The 17,193-nt window shown below is 50.3% G+C and overlaps 1 protein-coding gene across 5 annotated transcripts in view; it reads left to right on the top strand.

The window, feature by feature from the left end:
- Positions 1-17,193, top strand: part of NDRG1 (N-myc downstream regulated 1) — a 60,632-nt gene that overhangs the window by 28,979 nt on the left and 14,460 nt on the right. For all 5 annotated transcript variants that reach the window (XM_077944060.1, XM_077944061.1, XM_015146031.3 and 2 more), the window contains 6 exons: positions 4,557-4,662; positions 6,999-7,119; positions 9,914-9,976; positions 10,717-10,777; positions 12,319-12,405; positions 14,539-14,595. In XM_077944060.1, coding sequence (XP_077800186.1) covers positions 4,557-4,662; positions 6,999-7,119; positions 9,914-9,976; positions 10,717-10,777; positions 12,319-12,405; positions 14,539-14,595 — 495 coding nt within the window. The remainder of the gene's footprint in view (positions 1-4,556; positions 4,663-6,998; positions 7,120-9,913; positions 9,977-10,716; positions 10,778-12,318; positions 12,406-14,538; positions 14,596-17,193) is intronic.

Below are 17,193 nucleotides of genomic sequence, written 5' to 3'. Positions count from 1 at the left end.
GGGGGTCCCTGATGAGCCCCGAGACAGGCCCTTTGCTCTCTCAGGCAAGAGGATGAACAGTGCACCTTGCAGTTCTGATGTTCTGGGTTCCTTGTGCTTTCTCTTTGGGAAAACGTGGAAGACACGGGACGGGTTCCTCTCTCCAGAACACTGAGTGATTTATCCCGGCAGGGACAGAAGGACAGAACATTCCTTTGGGACTGAATAGGACAAAGGCCTGTGTTTGTGAGCGTTGTAATTCTCCCATTCAATCTCAGACAGTCTTTCTGACTGGCTTAGAACCGCGTGCGTGCACGTGCGTTTGTTGGTGGGTGTGTTTGTTGGGGGGGTGTGTGTGTGTGTGTGTGTGTGTGTGTATGTGTGTGACTTAGGGGATGGGACTTGGGTACAGGTACAACACTTGCTTTTTTTCTCCTCCTTCTGTGTGTGCCGGGGGTCCAGGAACTGAGTGGAGGACCGATGGGGGCCAGCAGACCCTGGCACAAAGGAGCAAGGGCCCAGTGGAGAGAGTTCAAATCCCGATTCTACCACCACAAGCCTATGACCTTGGGAGAGTCCCCTCAACTTCTTTACCTGTAAAATGGGATTGATAGGCCTCCCGGTGGCATGGAGGTCTGATACCCTGCCTTAGTCTTCGTAGGCGCTTAGCAAATGTTCTCCCTCACCTCTGCTCACCTATGCCTGGGAGGCAGCCCTGCCCCTGCGTGACTTCCACCACTTCACTTCCACTTTCTCAGACGGGGTCTTTGTCCTTCCCACCAAGGCAAGCAATGTCGAAAGCGTCTTTTTTGAGTCCTGCTCAGGCTGAGGTTTGGGGCAGTGTTGAGGCAGCAGCCAGGGTCCTGACACTCCTCATGAGCTGGAGTGAAGCATTGGTGCCCTGTTAGGCTCTCACCAACCCTGGGGGTCTTATCAGGAGGGAGCTGAGCATCTCATGGCCAATCCAGGAGCAGAGTGGGGAAGAGCCCAGCATGGATCAATGCCCTTAGGAGACAAAGTTCCTTCCTAGTGATTCACCATTATGTGCCAGGATCAGATCTCTTACCCATCAGATACTGGGTGCCCACGGAGAGCAGGCAGCTGTGCAGAGGTCTGTGGACAGAGCAGCAAATGAGACCCAGGTAGCCTTTCCTTCTTGGACTTGGAAGGATAGATCCTCCAATTTAGTTCTGGTTCCATGGCTGTATATTTTAAGACCTTCAAAGAGATGAGTCAGAAATCTGCTACGCACCTGCAACCCCGGGGCTGCCAGGGACATTTTTGATGCCAGCTGGGGTGGCGTGTCCCATACCTGCCACCACATTAGCACCCTCTGCTGCCCGTACCGGGAGTCCCCTTCCCGCCTAGTGCTGTGCTCTGGGCTCTGTGCAGGTGACTCCTCTCCCGCTATGGAGCCTGTGATGCAGGCGGCTCTCCCAGCTCAGGGGTGAGGACCTGGAGGCTCAGAGGTTGGGGAGTGGTAGGACTTGGATTTGAACTCTGATGTCCGTGGTGGTGGGAACACCGCCTGCCCTGGCCTGTCTTTTAGAGGGAGCCATGTGGGCCAGCTGGGGAGACAATGAAGAATGTGCCCCCACAAACAAATAGACCTTTGTTCCCATAGTGGCTCCAGGGCCAGGCTGGGCCCAGCAGATGATCTCTGGCCCCCACTGGAAGCTGGGCCACTGCTCCCTCATCTATGGATTTTTCCAGTGCCTGTTATGTGCAGGAAAGAAGCGTTGGGCCCTGAGGGGCAGAGAGTGGGGAAGGGAGATGGGGCTGAGCTCTTTGTGCCAGGGGACTTACGGTGTTGGGGGCTAATGCAGGTGCCAGGATGACCCTGTGCTGGGCGGGCCCAGGTGCTCCCAGGGGGCTGGGCCTAGCTCCGTACAGTACAGTACATTCTTTATACGTCACCACCCTCCCCTGGTAACCACTGCCGCATCTCTGGCCATTCAGGAACAAGGAACTTCTAGGTAACCTTGAGGAGGGCGGAAACCCAGGGCAGGTGAGTGGAAGTGGCCATTGAGAAAGAGTCAGGACCACCCTCTGCAGGAGTTTAGATGAACATGGCAGGTGAGAGATTGGTCCGTGAGTGAGCTGGAGTGCTTGTCTCCTTTCTGCAGAAGCACGATGGTGGCCTGGGGCTGGCTGGCTTCGGGGTTCTCCAAGTGAGTGTTGGGAACCCCTGCACTCCTCTACTGGGGAGGGGGAGGTGGTGATTTCTTGTTGGAAACTCAGTACGGAGCTTCCATACCCTCCGGGAGAGCCTGGGAATTGGATGCCGTTTTTCTTTATTTTTGAACCTGTTCCTCAGGTTGAGAATCGTTGATCTTACGGGATTCAGGAGGCTCTCCTGGTCCCATTCCCAGCAACACCCTAGTGGGTTAAATCCTCTTTCTCCGCTTTTCTCAGAGGACCCAGAGGACCTGCAGCCCCCTGGGACTGTCTCCACTGCCCCTACTAGCTTGTGAGTTGTCACCCACTCATCCCTGCAGGGACATAGGGGACCTGGCATACAATAGGTGCCTAATGAATGTTTCTCAGATGAAATCAAACTGCCTTAAGTATCAGGGGTGAAGAAGTAGCAGAGGTGGAATCTGATCACCCGCTGGTGTGGATGGCGTGTGGGTGGCTGCCATCCGCGAGTCACAGCGGGTCACTCGCGGATGGAGCAGCCGGCATTCTCTGGACTTTCAGCACCCCTAGGAGGGAGGAAGGGCCAGGCTGTTCCTGTTTTAAAGATTCAAGCTGGGGAGGAGGTGACTTGCCCCCACAGGGCACCTGAGTGGTGATCTGTCCCATCGCCTCTTCTCAAGCGTGAGTTTGTGAACATTGACTCTCCTCTGCCGCCACACGGCAGTGACCTGTATAGGTCACATTTCTGCCAGCTTCTGGAAGCAGGTTCAGCAGCATCTGGAGTGTTCTGTGTTCCACTTCACTGCCTCATTTACTCTTTGGAAAATCAATGCAGCGTGCTGGGCTGAGTGTCCTCGTGAGGCCTGAGTGTGCGCCACTCGCGGGCGGGCCAAGTGCTGAGAAGCCTGAGGCCCCGCGGAGGTTGATTGTCTGGGGGACCCGCCTCTGTGCTGCCTGCCCATGTGACGCTGGGACAATGACTTTACTTCCTCAGCCAGCTGGGTCACTTGGCCCTGGCAGGGCTCCTGTGAGGGTGAGGACGTGGAGGGACATGGCTCAGCACTGCCTTGGCACTTGGATGGTCTCAGCAGCCTGATGGCCTTGCCTCCCTGCTTCCCAACGGCCCTGTGGGAGCAGAGCCCTGAGCGGGGCACTTCAAAGGGGAGGTCACTGCTCGCAGACGTGGACATCACTCAAGGGAGACGAGTGACCTTTTGGGTGACCTTGAGGAGGGCGGAAGCCCAGGGTAGGCATGGGGTGAAGGGCGAGTGGAAGTGACAATTGAGAAAGACTCACGACCACCCTCTGCAGGAGTTCAGATGAACATGGCAGGTGAAAGGTTGGTCCGTGAGTGAACTGGGGTGCTTGGAACCAAGGCAGGGTGCCTTTTTATTTGGTTTTCCAGAGGAAGAAAGATGAGCAGGTCTTCAACTGTTAGGAAGGTTTGGTGCAGAGAGGCACGGGGATGACTGGGAGTAAGCTGGCTGGGGGTCGCTGGCCAAGCTGGAGAGTTGGCCTTGACCAGAAGAACCACCTGGCCCAATGAGAAGGAAGGGCAGGAGGGAGAGTGGGCGTGGTATCATTCAGAATCTTTTGGTCAACTCAACATGGCTTACATGGGATTGGAAGTTGGTGGCCCATGTAACTGAAAATCCCAGGTGGTGGATGCCATCCCCAAACCTTCTTTCACTCTTTTCTGTCCCTGGGCTGGCCATACTTTCAGGCAGGCCCTTGCCTCATGGTGACAATGTAGCTGCTGCAGATCCAGCCCTCTCAGCCTTACTCCATCAAGTCCAGTCCAGTTCCCCAATTACTAGAAATAAGTGCAGTTGGCTTTAGTTGGCCTGAGCCAACCTATGTGTTCTTACCTGATCCAGTCCTTGCAACTGGGAGGTGGAGTGCATGAACTGGCACTTGTGAAACGTGGGGAGGGGGGTCAGTGTCAACAGAACTCTTAGGACTGAGGGTGAGGGTTAGGTGGGCTCCTGAAGGAAACTGGGGGCTGTTCTTGGAAGTGGGGAGTAAATTCTGGGTAACCCCAAGCCACCGGATGTTAGTTACAGGACAGTAACCTGTGGGGTCAGTGGGGCCTGGGGGCAAGGAAGCAAGGAAGCCCAGGCTTGGTGGCCTGTTTTCCGGACGGAGCAAACAGTCTGGTGCAGAGATGGTCACAGGCAGGCCCTGTCCCCGGCATTTTGTGCATTTAACAGCACAGTCTGAGCCAGGCCTCTGTCCCCTGCTTCCTGGGAGTCCCCTCCTAGCCCTGGTCCTGGGAGTGGCTTCTCACCAGAGAGAGCTGCTGCCCGAAGCCAGGGATCTTATGGCCAGATGAGAAGTGAGCTTCCTCAAAACACAGTTGGAAACAGGCTGGGTGTCTTCAGGCACACAGATGCCGCGAACCCCACATGACCAGCCCACTGTCTGCTGTGTCTCCTCAGGAGCAGGACATCGAGACTTTACATGGCTCCGTTCACGTCACGCTGTGTGGGACTCCCAAGGGAAACCGGCCTGTCATCCTCACCTACCATGACATCGGCATGAACCGTAAGTTCTGAGGAGCTATGGTTCCGTCAGCCGGTTCCCAAGAGAGTGGCGGAAAAAGGCAGCCGAGAAGGGCTGGTGGCCGGGAGCCGGTGGTTTCTTTTTGCCTGGGACTTCCTGGAGCTGTTCTGGGAAGAACTCTTGCCACAGCCTGGAAAAGCCAGAAATGCGCTGCATGTGGGCATGGAGTTGTCTGTGTGCCCAGAGGCGCTGGGAACACAGGGAGTTCTTTGCTGTCTGTGACAGTGACTTCTATATTAATGCACACATATGGTTTTTAGTCTTTTCACAGAACTGGGCAACCATCAGCACAGTTTTGGAACATTTTCATCCTTCCAAAAAATCCTGTACTTTTATCTGTCACCCCACCCCCAGATGACTGACCCTTCATTGACTTTCCTTTTCTGTGAATTTGCCTGTTCTGAAATTTTGTATACATCGAATCAAATAACATGTAATTTTTTTGTAACTGGCTTCTTTCATAATGCTTTCAAGGTTTATCCAGGCCATGCATTAGTATTTGTACTGCCTTTATTCCTTTATTGAATAATAATATTCCATTGTATGAATTTACCACACTTTATTCTTTCTTTTTTTTTTTTTTTTTTTTTTGAGACAGAGTCTCGCGCTGTTGCCCAGGCTGGAGTGCAGTGGTGCGATCTTGGCTCACTGTAATCCACCTCCTGGGTTCAAGCGATTCTTGTGCCTCAGCCTCTCGAGTAGCTGGGATTACAGGCACCCACCACCACGCCTGGCTAATTTTTGTTTTTTTAGTAGAGGCGGGATTTCACCATATTGGCCAGGCTGGCCTCGAACTCCTGACCTCAGGTGATCCACCCACCTCCGCCTCCCAAAGTGCTGGGATTATAGGCATGAGTCACTGGGCCCGGCCATCTATTCTTTAGTTGATGGGTATTTGGGGCATTTTCACTTTTTGGCTGTGTGAGTAACACCGCCATGAATGTTTAGACTGTGAATTCCAAGATTACCAGGAGGGTTTTTAGAGGTGGGTTCCCCGTTTTTCATAGACGCAAATGGAATGGAATCTACTAAATGCTGAAATTTCATGGAGTAGAGGTGAATTCTTCCGTGAGGAATCAGAAGACACATAGGTTTCACTGGTCCTGTAATTGTTGTGAACTTGAGTATTGCAAGCTTGCTTGATTTTTGATGATGGACTGCCTGATTTTCATTTGTTTCTATAAAGCTTATCAATACCTTGAGGCTGGGGATGATTTCACGGCAATCCACTGAAAACCACTTTTTACTTCATTCTCACCTTCTTTTATCTCACTTCTTCCCCTGTCTGTTTCCCTTACATCCATTTTGTACCAGGTCCGTGCTAGGTATTTTGAGTTACACTATCTTATTTGATTGACTCTGACAAGGAACTGGAATTGCATATGGCAGCCTCTCCCAATGTAGAGAGGCTCATTGTTGGTCTATCATAGGCTTACCACTGTAACAAAAGATGCCAAGCCCTCTGTGGCTTAACACAATGTATGTTTTATTTCTCCCTCACGTAACAGTTTAGTGGGTGTTGAGTGGGACATGTTCTATTTGGCAATTCAAGGACCCAGGCTCCTTCTAGCTTGGGGGTTTGCCATCCCCTGGGGCTGCAGAGCCTTCTGCTGGAAACTGTGCTTCTGGCAGGTAGATGGGAGAAGAGAGAAGCTTAGAGGATCTTAGAGGATCTCGGTGGCAGGTATGGTGAGGAAATGGTGACAGTCACAGGCTATTGGCCAGAAACAGATCACATGGCTGCTTCTCATTGCAAGGGAGCCTGGGAAGTACTGTCTAGCTGAGTGCCCAGAAGGAAAAGGGACAGGAGGTAGGGTGAGCAGCCCGACTCTCTTCAGCAGTGAGGAGACTCATCCGGGCCACATGAAAGGAGGAGGCACATCTCACCTCCCATGCTCCTCCTTGTTTGAAAATTATGTGTGTCCTGGGCTAGTACCCCAGATAGGAGGGTATAGTGGGCCCAGATGGAAAGAGAGGATCAGGGGGGCAAACCCATCTCACGCCAGGGCCATCCTGACCCCGACGGACTGGAGGAGCTGCAGGAGCCATCCTGGGAGCCCCTTCCAGCACCAACTGCAAGATTCATCTGCCAGCTCCCACTCCTTTGCCCCATGACTTACTCTTGCTTTTTATCACCAGAAGAAAGTGGGCATGGGGACAAAACCAAAAAACAAAAAAGCGAACATCTGTGTTCTTCCAAGTTCACTTCCTTCTTCTGAATAGGAGTGAAACAAAATGAATGAGCTTTGCCACCGAGACACCTAATTTTTTTTCTCCTCTTAGTTCTTTCTCGTCTCTCCCTCTCTGCTATTCTTCAGACAAAACCTGCTACAATCCCCTCTTCAACTACGAGGACATGCAGGAGATCACCCAGCACTTCGCCGTCTGCCACGTGGACGCCCCTGGCCAGCAGGACGGCGCAGCCTCCTTCCCCGCAGGGTGAGAGCCTCTTGCCCTATGAGCTCTACAGCATGGAAACTGGGTGTCGGGGAGGGGTTCCGCTGCTTTGCTCTTTTAAATACTTTTTAGTTGTGGTAAAATATAAAATGTATCGTCTTAACCACTTTTTAAATTGTGGGAAGATACATAACATAAAAGTTAGTACTTTAACCACTTTTAAGTATATAGTTCAGTGGCATTAAGGACATTCAGACATTGTTGTGCAGCCATCACCACCATCTGTCTCTAGGACTTTTTCATCTGACTTTTCCTAAACTGAAACAGGATACTCATCAGATGCTACCTCCCCATTGCCCCAGCCTTCCTGCAAGGCTGACGTTACCATAGGTGTGCTCGGCCTGGACAGGACTGAAGTGGAGGAGGACTTGACATGACCAAATAGTGTGGTGAAAAACCTAGAAGGTTGTGGAGAAAAAGAGAGGGAGAGAAGTAACGTTGATGGATCACTTCCTGTGGGCTAGGCTTCATCGTTCGTGTTTAACATTGGGGTTAATCCTTACAGCTAGCTCTGTGTGGTTGGTATTGTTAGCTGCATTTTCCAGATGAACATATTGAGGCATGGAGGCATTAACTGCCTTGCTCAGGGTTGCACAGCTGAGGCTGGGCACGGTGGTTCACGCCTGTAATCCCAGCACTTTGGGAGGCCGAGGTGGGCGAACCACCTGAGGTCAGGAGTTCGAGACCAGCCTGGCCAACATGGTGAAACCCTGTCTCCACTAAAAATACAAATATTAGCCAGGCGTGTTGGCACGTGGCTATAATCCCCACCACTCGGGAGGCTGACGCCAGAGAATCCCTTGAACCTGGGAGGCAGAGGTTGCAGTGAGCCAAGATCGTATCACTGCACTCCAGCCTGGGTGACAGAGCAAGACTCTGTCTCCAAAAAAGAGAAAAAGGTTGCACAGCTGAGAACCGGGGAGTTGGCTTTGGTCCTATCTACTGAGACGTGTATCCTCTTTGGAACATCAGGCTGCCTTAGTTGAGAGTGTTTACACTGCCTGGCCCTTGTCAGCCCGTGATCTGTATGGGCATGGCCTTTCAATTTCCCCTTGTGCAATTATGGTCAAGCTTGTTGGATCCCCCAATCAGCATCACGCTGGGGAGGCAGACCTCAGAGATAATCCCTCTTGTCCCCGCACCTGACGCTCTGATTAATCCAGGGCAGGAGCGGGTTCTTGGGTTTAAAGTCTTCCAGAAGGGGCCTTCTTGGCATTTATAAATAGAAATCCTTTTTTATTAGTGTTCAGAATTATCCTTAATAATTAACCTTTATCAGAGAGGAAGAGAAGGTACAGCCAACCATATGGGACCAGGACCAAAAATTAAAAGTGTATTAAAACAGTGGGACATGGTTAATTGTTAACCAGCAGATAAAGCCAGAGGTATGTCAGTAAATCTATCTTTAGTTGGACCAATTGTGTGAAAGACTTGGGGGGAAAGCAGAGACTCTTAGTTCCCCCTGGAGAAGTTTTACAAATATTCTGAGGCCTGAGCCCCACCCCCAGGAATTTTTATTCAGTTGGTCTAGATATTACAGGGTGTTTTCCCCCTAGTTTCCTAGGTGGTTTTTGTGTGCATCTCATGGGACCCACTGTCAGAGTGGGGCCTGACTTGTTTCTTCCTCCTGGAGTAGGGCAGAGGAGAGTGTGGGGCTTGGGAGGGGTGAGAGGGAGTCTCCCAGGCCCTTTAAGGGTGAGCCCCCTATATCCTGAAGCTGAGACAGCAGAGCAGGGTGGGGGATCCCTGGCTGGGCTCCTCCTGGCTCTGGCTTCCACCATCTATACAGGAGGGACCTTGGGAGTAGAATTCTGCTGCTTCCTTGCCTCACACCAGCCCTGGGCAACAGGGAAGAAACAGGGATCTGCAATTAAGTGGCTTCTCCAGTGTCACACCTTAGGAGCTGCTGGCTCCAAATTGAGGCGTGGCCATTTCAGAGGAGCTTCGTGTCTTTGCCCCTCTTCTGCCCTACGGCTTCTAACTCAGTGGTTCTGTTGATGTGGAGCCACACCATACGGGCTCTTCCTGGCTCTTCCCAGGGCATCTGAACACGCTGCTTCCCTGCCCACACGCTTTACTCATCAGGTTCCCATGACCCTTTCAGCGTCACTTCTTCTAAGAAGCCCTCCCTGATCACCTGATCACGGCAGTTCTCTTTCGATAGCCTTTGTTATGAGTCACACCCCCCTGTTTCTGTTGACTTGAGGGCTGGCTCCTGTCCTGGTTTGCCTCTGCTTTGCTCACAGGCCCCTGCCATTGCCTCACCAAGAGCCCGGCATGTGTGAGCATCAGTCTCTCCTTTGTGGATGGAACTCATTCATGCCTGATCTAATTCCTTCTCCCTGAGGTTGGAATTGTGAAATGCCTTCTAGTCAGTTTCTGCAACACTCTAGACCCAAAACCAGACAAACCCAGTGCGGACATGTTTCTGGCTAACCATCTACTGTTCTCGTGAGGCCAAGTGGCTCATCTCTCAGCCTCAGTGATATTTATAATCTTACTGGGGGGAAAATCCTAGCAGCCTTCTAGAGTTATTGTGAGAACTGAATGAGCTAATAATGCCCCAAAATGCATCCATGGGACCTGGCGCATAGGAAGCAATTGATAGTTAGGGTGTGCTGCAAGGGTCTTGGAAGGAGGATGGGAAGGGACTAGACTGGGGGGTCTATGTGCATGGGGCAGTCTGTTGCATGGCCCCGCCCTTCAAGCGTGTTCCTGTTTCGATTACCCGTTTCTCTCTGGGCACTCACTAATGGCCTCTCTGTGTCATCCCCAGGTACATGTACCCCTCCATGGATCAGCTGGCTGAAATGCTTCCTGGAGTCCTTCAACAGTTTGGGTAAGAGCGAGGGATCAGCTCCTCCTCCATTTGCAGAGAAGCCTGGCTTGTAGCGTCTTCCTGCCCCTTGGCTTTGATCTGGACTGACCACTAAAATTAAGGTTGCAGTTTAAAGATGAGGCAAGAAATTAGCTTGTCACTCTGTGAACACTGTTCTTCACACAGTCTCTGAGCTCTAGTCTGCCTCCTGTAACTTCAGTTTTCCTCTTGCATGAATGTTATGTTGTGTGATGGCAGCCGCCCCACCCATTTGCTCTTGCCTCCTGTTCTTCCATTCCCTTCTCTTTCCCATGGAATGTTCTGGAATGGAGTCGCCTGAGACCTTAGCTTTTCTCTCCACACCCTCATTTTTCCAGTGTTCATCTCTGTCTTGAGCCCTTCAAATAATGATAACTTCATGGTTCTTGCTCAATTTGTTTTCATTCCAAGTTTTAGAATCCAAAATAAAGCTTAAGAGTGGGAAGAAATGATGCCGTAACGGGCTTTCCCGAAATGTCAGACGGTCTCTCAGAGCCTGGGTGGCGGCCAGGAGGGAAGTGAGGATAAGGGGCGCGGCTCTCCAAGGGCGCGGTCTCTGTCCAGTCCTAAAGCACGGTAACCTCAGGGCTGTGCAGGCAGTCACGGCAGCATGCTCCCGCATTGCCTAGCCAGGCGGTCACCCTCAGGAAGTGCTAAGTGGGTCCTTGGGGGCTCCTGTCACTCTCTCCTTGTGTGACATGCATTTGTATTTCTGTTTCCAGGCTGAAAAGCATTATTGGCATGGGAACAGGAGCAGGCGCCTACATCCTAACTCGATTTGCTGTGAGTGCTTTGGCATTTTTTGAAAATCGCATTTAAAATAACATTTTAAGATGAAGGAAGACATTTGGAAAAAGCATTGGAAACCCAAAAGGGAAAAAGAAATGACCCGTATGCTCCACAGTTTTGTGTGTGTGTGTGTGTGTGTGTGTGTGTGTGTGTGACACGTGAGTACTCATATATATACACATATATATGTGTGTGTGTGTGTGTATATATATGTATATACTCAACCTTTTCTCTTCCTCCACTCTTGAGTGGTACTGGACACATTCTTTTGTCATTGACTTTGTCTGCTTAGCCATCTACTGAGGACGCTCCGTGCTCACTGAGTACTCTGCTATGACACTGCTTTTTAACAGCTCTACAGGTTTTTGCACTCAGGGTACTCCTGGTTCGTAACTGATTCCAAACTGGAATCAGACACAGGAAGTGTTCATGACAGTTGTCATTGTTATTTCTCTGGGCTCAGGTCAGAAGCCACTGTTCCTTTGTATCCTCACCAAGCAATTATGTAAGAATGCAACAATACTCATTTTGTTCATCCATAGGTATTTTGACTGCCTATGATTTGCTGGGCTTTGCTAGAGGTTAGGAATACTGACATGATTCTACAACATCCATTTTACAAAAAAAAAAAAAAGAAAGAAATGCTGACATGAATACAAAATGGTCTGGCCATATAGACTCTCAGCAAATTAAAAAATGTCTCAACTGAAACCCAGGTGTACATATCTATATCTATATGTATCTGCGTCACATAATGACATTTCGGTCAATGACAGACTGCATATTTGACAGTGGGTCCATAGGATTATAATGATTCATTTTTACTGTACCATTTTTATGTTTAGATTTGCTTAGATACATCAATATTTAGCATCATGATGCAATTCCCTGCAGTATTCGGTAGCGTCACTTGCCATACAGGTTTGTACAGCAAACCTAGGAGCAATGGGCTGTACTGTACAGCCTTGGTGAGTTGTAGACTATACCATCTAGTGTGTGTAAGTACACTCTGAGATCTTCACATGATGACAAAATCTCCTAATGATGAATTTTCTCAAAAGTATCCCTGTTATTCAGCGATGCATAACTCTGTGTGTGTGTGTGTGTGTGTGTGTGTGTGTGTGTGTGTGTTTATATATTCTGGAAGTAATACAGTTGTTACTGCCACAGCTAGAGAGCATTTGTGTACCCTGTTTGATTGATGAGGTTGATGGTGTATTACACGCATTTGACAGGTGGGGAAGCTGAGCCTCCATGGGTTGAAGTGACTTGCCCAAGGCAGGTCTGCAACGCAGCGGGCTTCCTACTTCTTTTGCACTTCCTCTTTCTCCTTCCCACTCTCTCTAGGACCCGATCCCGTGTCTGCTGTGCTGGAACCTCAGTTTTGCATGGGGTGGGGCCAGGGAGCAGCAGCCTGCTCTGCTGCCCACACTGCCTTTTTCTGGGCACTTCTCTCAAGCTTCGGTTTGCCTTGGAAAGTTCCTAGTGTTTCAGATTGCTGGGATGTCTGTCTCACTTTGTGTCTTGAATCGCAGCTAAACAACCCTGAGATGGTGGAGGGCCTCGTCCTTATCAACGTGAACCCTTGTGCGGAAGGCTGGATGGACTGGGCCGCCTCCAAGGTGAGGTGGGGGCCTGTCAGGCAGGCGGAGTCCCTGCAGGCAGAGGGACAGGTGCACACAGCCTCTGGCTGGGGGAGCCCTGGAGCTACGAGCTCTCTCTTTACCCACTCCTCCGCTACCCTCTACTGCCCACTCCAGTTCCCTCTGCTTTGCTTAGAACAGTACACATGACCTCAGCCGTTTGTCATTCAGAAGACTTAAATACCACCAAGCTGTCTAAGCCAGGGAAAGCACTGGGATGCAGGTCCCTGAGCCAGCTTGGATAAGCATTGCTTGGGTTAATGAGTATTAGCTGGGTACCTAACTTGTGCCAGGCTTTGGTCAAGATGCTGAGCATCTTGAAGAACAAAACTTCTTGAGATGAACAAGACAAAAGCCTCTAATCTTAGGAATTCATTCACATATTATTAAAGAAAAATAAATGTATATTTAGTGTGCCACAAAATTTTACGATAATAATTAGCTAACGTAGATTGAGAGTTTACCATGTGCTAGTTTCATTCTACATTGCTATGTGTGCATTACCGCAGTTAATCTTCATAGTAACTCTAGGAGGTGAGAATTTTTATCACCGTTTCAGAAGTGAGGACTCGGTGTGGCTAAGGGGATTGTCCAGGGCCACATAAAGCTAGACAGTAGAATGGGGACTGGATGCAGCTTGCTTTGACTTCGTGGTTCGTGGATCTGACCATCCTTGCCCCTGGGGCTCCTGTCCGGGGTGGGAGACAGGCAGGCCTGGCCAGCAGGTTGGGCTGCCTGGAGGAAAAGGGGCCTGTGCTGTCTTGGGAAGCTCTGCCCTGGCTGGTGTCCTAAGGTTCCTTGTTTATCTTTTAAAAATTGTCATTGTGGTGTTTATTTTTGGTTTTTTGCCCTGTAAAGGCCTCAGTGTTTGCCGAGGAGATGGGCAGGTCATTCCAGTTGAAATAGGACAAAGCTGAGGTGATCTCAGCTTTTCATTTTGCAAGTGCAGTTTTGCCAAATTTTGGGAGGCTGCCAGGGACTGAGGGTTTGAAGGGGCCATGCCTCTTGCTCCATCCCCCGCCCTGTCCTAGCCACTGTGATTTTGTGTTTGTTCTTTGAACATTCCTCCAGAATGCAGGAGCCCTTCCCTCCTGCCTATATGACATTCGGGAGTGGAACACGCTTCTGTTTTTCATTTGATTTTCCAGCAAAGGAAGTGACATTCCAGTCCACCCGCCGTGCTTCATGATCCCTGTTCTGAGCCAGACTCGAAGGTCTGGCGATGTCGACCACTGGCTAATGTGAAGCCTGGGGAAGGTCTGCAGGGCTTTAATAGCTGTAGTATTCCCTTCCTTTTCAACCCCAGCCTTCTGAGTACCAGGCATTGGTATTAGACACTGTGATATGTGCAGTTACTTCTTGCACTCCTCACCTTGACTTTGTAGCCTTGAAGTTCCTGGCACTCCCATTTCCAGATTAGAAGTCTGAGACCCAGAGGTATGCACACTGCCCAGTGCCACACAGCTGGGCTGTGGCAGGCAAGGGCCAGCCAAAGACCCTTAGGTCTAGAGCTTCTCTGCTGCTTATTTTTGCTCAATGCTTTGGTCAGCACACATTTATGGAGCTCCTGCTGTATCCTACCATTTATAGAGCTCCTGCTGCAAACCTAGTCACTGGGGAGAGGTAGGAAAAAGAAGATTGTCAGTGTCTTTGGTAATGTCAGTATACTTAGAAAGGGGAAACTGGCTTGGAGATGAGAGAGAGGGACAGTTGGGAGCCAAGCATATCCGGGGGTGTAGACGGGGGAGTTCAGTGTGTTTTTGGAAGAGGTGAATGGACGGCCCTCTTTGCTGAAGACTTGGTGAATGTTTTGAGCAGGGTAAGCTAGCAGTAGCTGGATCTTTATTCAGCGCTCATTTGCTGTGGATTTCTTGTGCATGGGCCTCTGAAAATAAGGAATTGGATGTAGTCCCAGGCCCTGCATGTGGGGGGTCAGGTCCAGGAGGGAACTGGAGACAGGAACTGAGTTTTTATCACGGGGATGTCCTTGAGGCCTGCATGCAGAGGGGAGTCTGGCAATGCCACTGTCCCCCCGGGGAAGTGGGGTTTTGCTGACTTTGTTCACTACTGTTAGCTCCTGGTTTCTAATCCACCCACTTTACTCCTCCCTAGATCTCCGGATGGACCCAAGCCCTGCCAGACATGGTGGTGTCCCACCTCTTTGGGAAGGTGAGTTGTGTGGTCTGGCATTCTACTGTTCCTGCTGAGCAATGCGTTGTGTGGTGCTCAGCACCGGGCCCCACGTGGGGGTGGAGAGAACAAGACACAATCGACTGGGGGCCGCCGAGCTGGTGCTCGTGAGATAATGTGACATTATTCATTCATAAGCAACAAGTCATTCATTCTCTCTCTTTTTATATGTGTCTTTTAAAAACGGCTGATTGAAGTACATTAACTGCACATATTTAAAGGGCAGAATTTGCTAAATTTGACATGTATATACATTTGTAAAACCATCACTGTCCTCAGAATAACGTCTCCATCACCCCAAGAGTTTCCTTGTGCCCCTTGATAATCCTCTTCTCCCTCCTCCTCAGGCAACTTGGTTCTGCATTGGCCCTTATAGATTGCTTTGCAATTCCTAGATTTTTATATAAATGGCATTATATAGTATGTACTCTTTTTTTTTTTGGTCTGGCTTCTTTCACTCAGCGTAACCATTTTGAGATTTGTCCATGTTAATGAGTGGATCAATAGTTTATTCCTAGTCTGGGTGCAGTGCTCATTCCTGTCATCCCAGCACTTTGGGAGGCCATGGCAGGAGGATTGCTTGAGCACAGGAGTTCAAGACCAGCCTGGGCAACATAGCGACACCTTGTCTCTACAAAAAAATTAAAAATTGGCCAGACATGGTGGTGCATGCCTATAGTCCTAGCTGCTTGGGAGGCTGAGGCAGGAGGAGCGCTTGAGCCCAGGAGTTTGAGGTTACAGTGAGCAGTGAGCTATGATTGCCCCCTGTATTCTGCCTAGGCGACAGAGAGACCCTGTCTCTTAAAAAACAGTGTATTCCTTTTTAGTGCTGAGAAGTATACTCCCTTTTATGTATGTGCAACAGTTTGTTTTTCCATTCACCTGCTGATAGACCTTTGGGTTGTTTCCAGTTCTGGGCTGTTCTAAATCTGGTCTATAGCAAACGTGTCCGTGGAGTTAGCTGTGTGCTGGACTCAGTCCTAAGAGCCTCACAAGTATTAGCTATAGGACTAGGATTCCACCCAGGTGCTCTGTGACCTGTGTGATGAATTCTGTTCTCATTCCCAGTTTATGGAAGAGGAAACAGACCAGAGAGGTTGAGTGACTTGTGTAGGGTCTCTGCCGGGGAGAGGTGGGGCCAGTGTTTGTGTCTATGAATCTGGCTTCATTCTGGCAACCACAGCAGGATGGTGGCTGCCTGCGCTGCTGCCTGGCTCTTAGATGAGCTGCTCTTCTGCAGAGTCATGCCACTGAGGGGGAGTGAGCCAAGCCCCTCGCAGCGTGCTAGAAGTGAGCGGTTGTCATCTTATCAGCCCAGCCTACCTGGCCCCAGACATTGGTTTTGTGTCTCTAGCTGGGGCCAGCTGTCCTCGGGAAGCGTATGCCATGGGCTTGGTTTCAAGCCCCGGGTCTGGAAAACCCCTTGGTTGCCTGAAATTGCAGTGACCTGATTTGCTTATATACCAGTGTCTGCTTCTGAGCTAACGTGTGACCATCTGACACTCTCATGAGTCCTGGGGAAACAAGTCCCCACTCTGGAGTTGGCGAGTGTACGAGGGAAACAGAGGCCCCACTCTGGAGTTGGCGAGTGTACGAGGGAAACAGAGGCCCCACTCTGGAGTTGGCGAGTGTTTGAGGGGAACAGAGGCCCCACTCTGGAGTTGGCGAGTGTTTGAGGGAAACAGAGGCCCCACTCTGGAGTTGGCGAGTGTTTGAGGGGAACAGAGGCCCCACTCTGGAGTTGGCGGGTACAACTGCTGGGTTTGCCCGTTGTGTTGGTTTCCTGTGGCTTCTGTAACAAATTACCACAAACAGGATGGCTTAGAACAATGAAAGTGGGCTGAGTGCGGTGGCTCACGTCTATAATCCCAGCATTTTGGGAGGCCGAGGCGAGTGGATCACCTGAGGTCAGGAGTTCGAGATGAGCCTGGCCAACATGGTGAAACCCTGTCTCTACTAAAAATACAAAATTAACAGGGTGTAGTGGGCACCTGTAATCTCAGCTACTCGGGAGGCTGAGATAGGAGAATCACTTGAACCTGGGAGGCAGAGGCTGCAGTGAGCTGAGATTGCACCATTGCACTCCAGCCTGGGTGAGACAGAGGGAGACTCTGTCTCAAAACACATACACACACACACACACACACACACACACACACACACACACACGAAAAACAAAAGTGTATTCTCTCACAGCTCTGAGTCTAGAACTCTGGCATCAAGTGCTGGCAGGGCCGCCCCTCTGCCACAGGCTCTACAGGAAATTCGTCCTGGCTTCTTACTGCTCCAGGTCGTTGTCAGCATTCCTTGGCTAGTGGCTGCTCAGGCCGCTCTGTGCCTCTGTCTTCACATGGTCTTCTCCTCTGTGTCTATTTCAATTCTCCCTCTCCTTTCTCTTTTAAGGATACTTTCCAATGGACTTCATCCCAGCTCATGTAATCCAGGATGATCTCATATCAAGATCCTTAATTAATTATACCTGCAAAAAATTTTCCCAGCAAGTTTGCATTCCCAAGTTCAAGAGATTTGACATGGACATATCTTCTGAGGGCCACGGCTTAGCCCACCAGAGTCCTC

Source organism: Macaca mulatta, chromosome 8, assembly GCF_049350105.2.
Source record: "Macaca mulatta isolate MMU2019108-1 chromosome 8, T2T-MMU8v2.0, whole genome shotgun sequence".
NCBI lineage: Eukaryota > Metazoa > Chordata > Mammalia > Primates > Cercopithecidae > Macaca > Macaca mulatta.
Note: the sequence above shows the minus strand (reverse complement) of the source record. Positions and strands in the feature narration are given on the sequence as shown.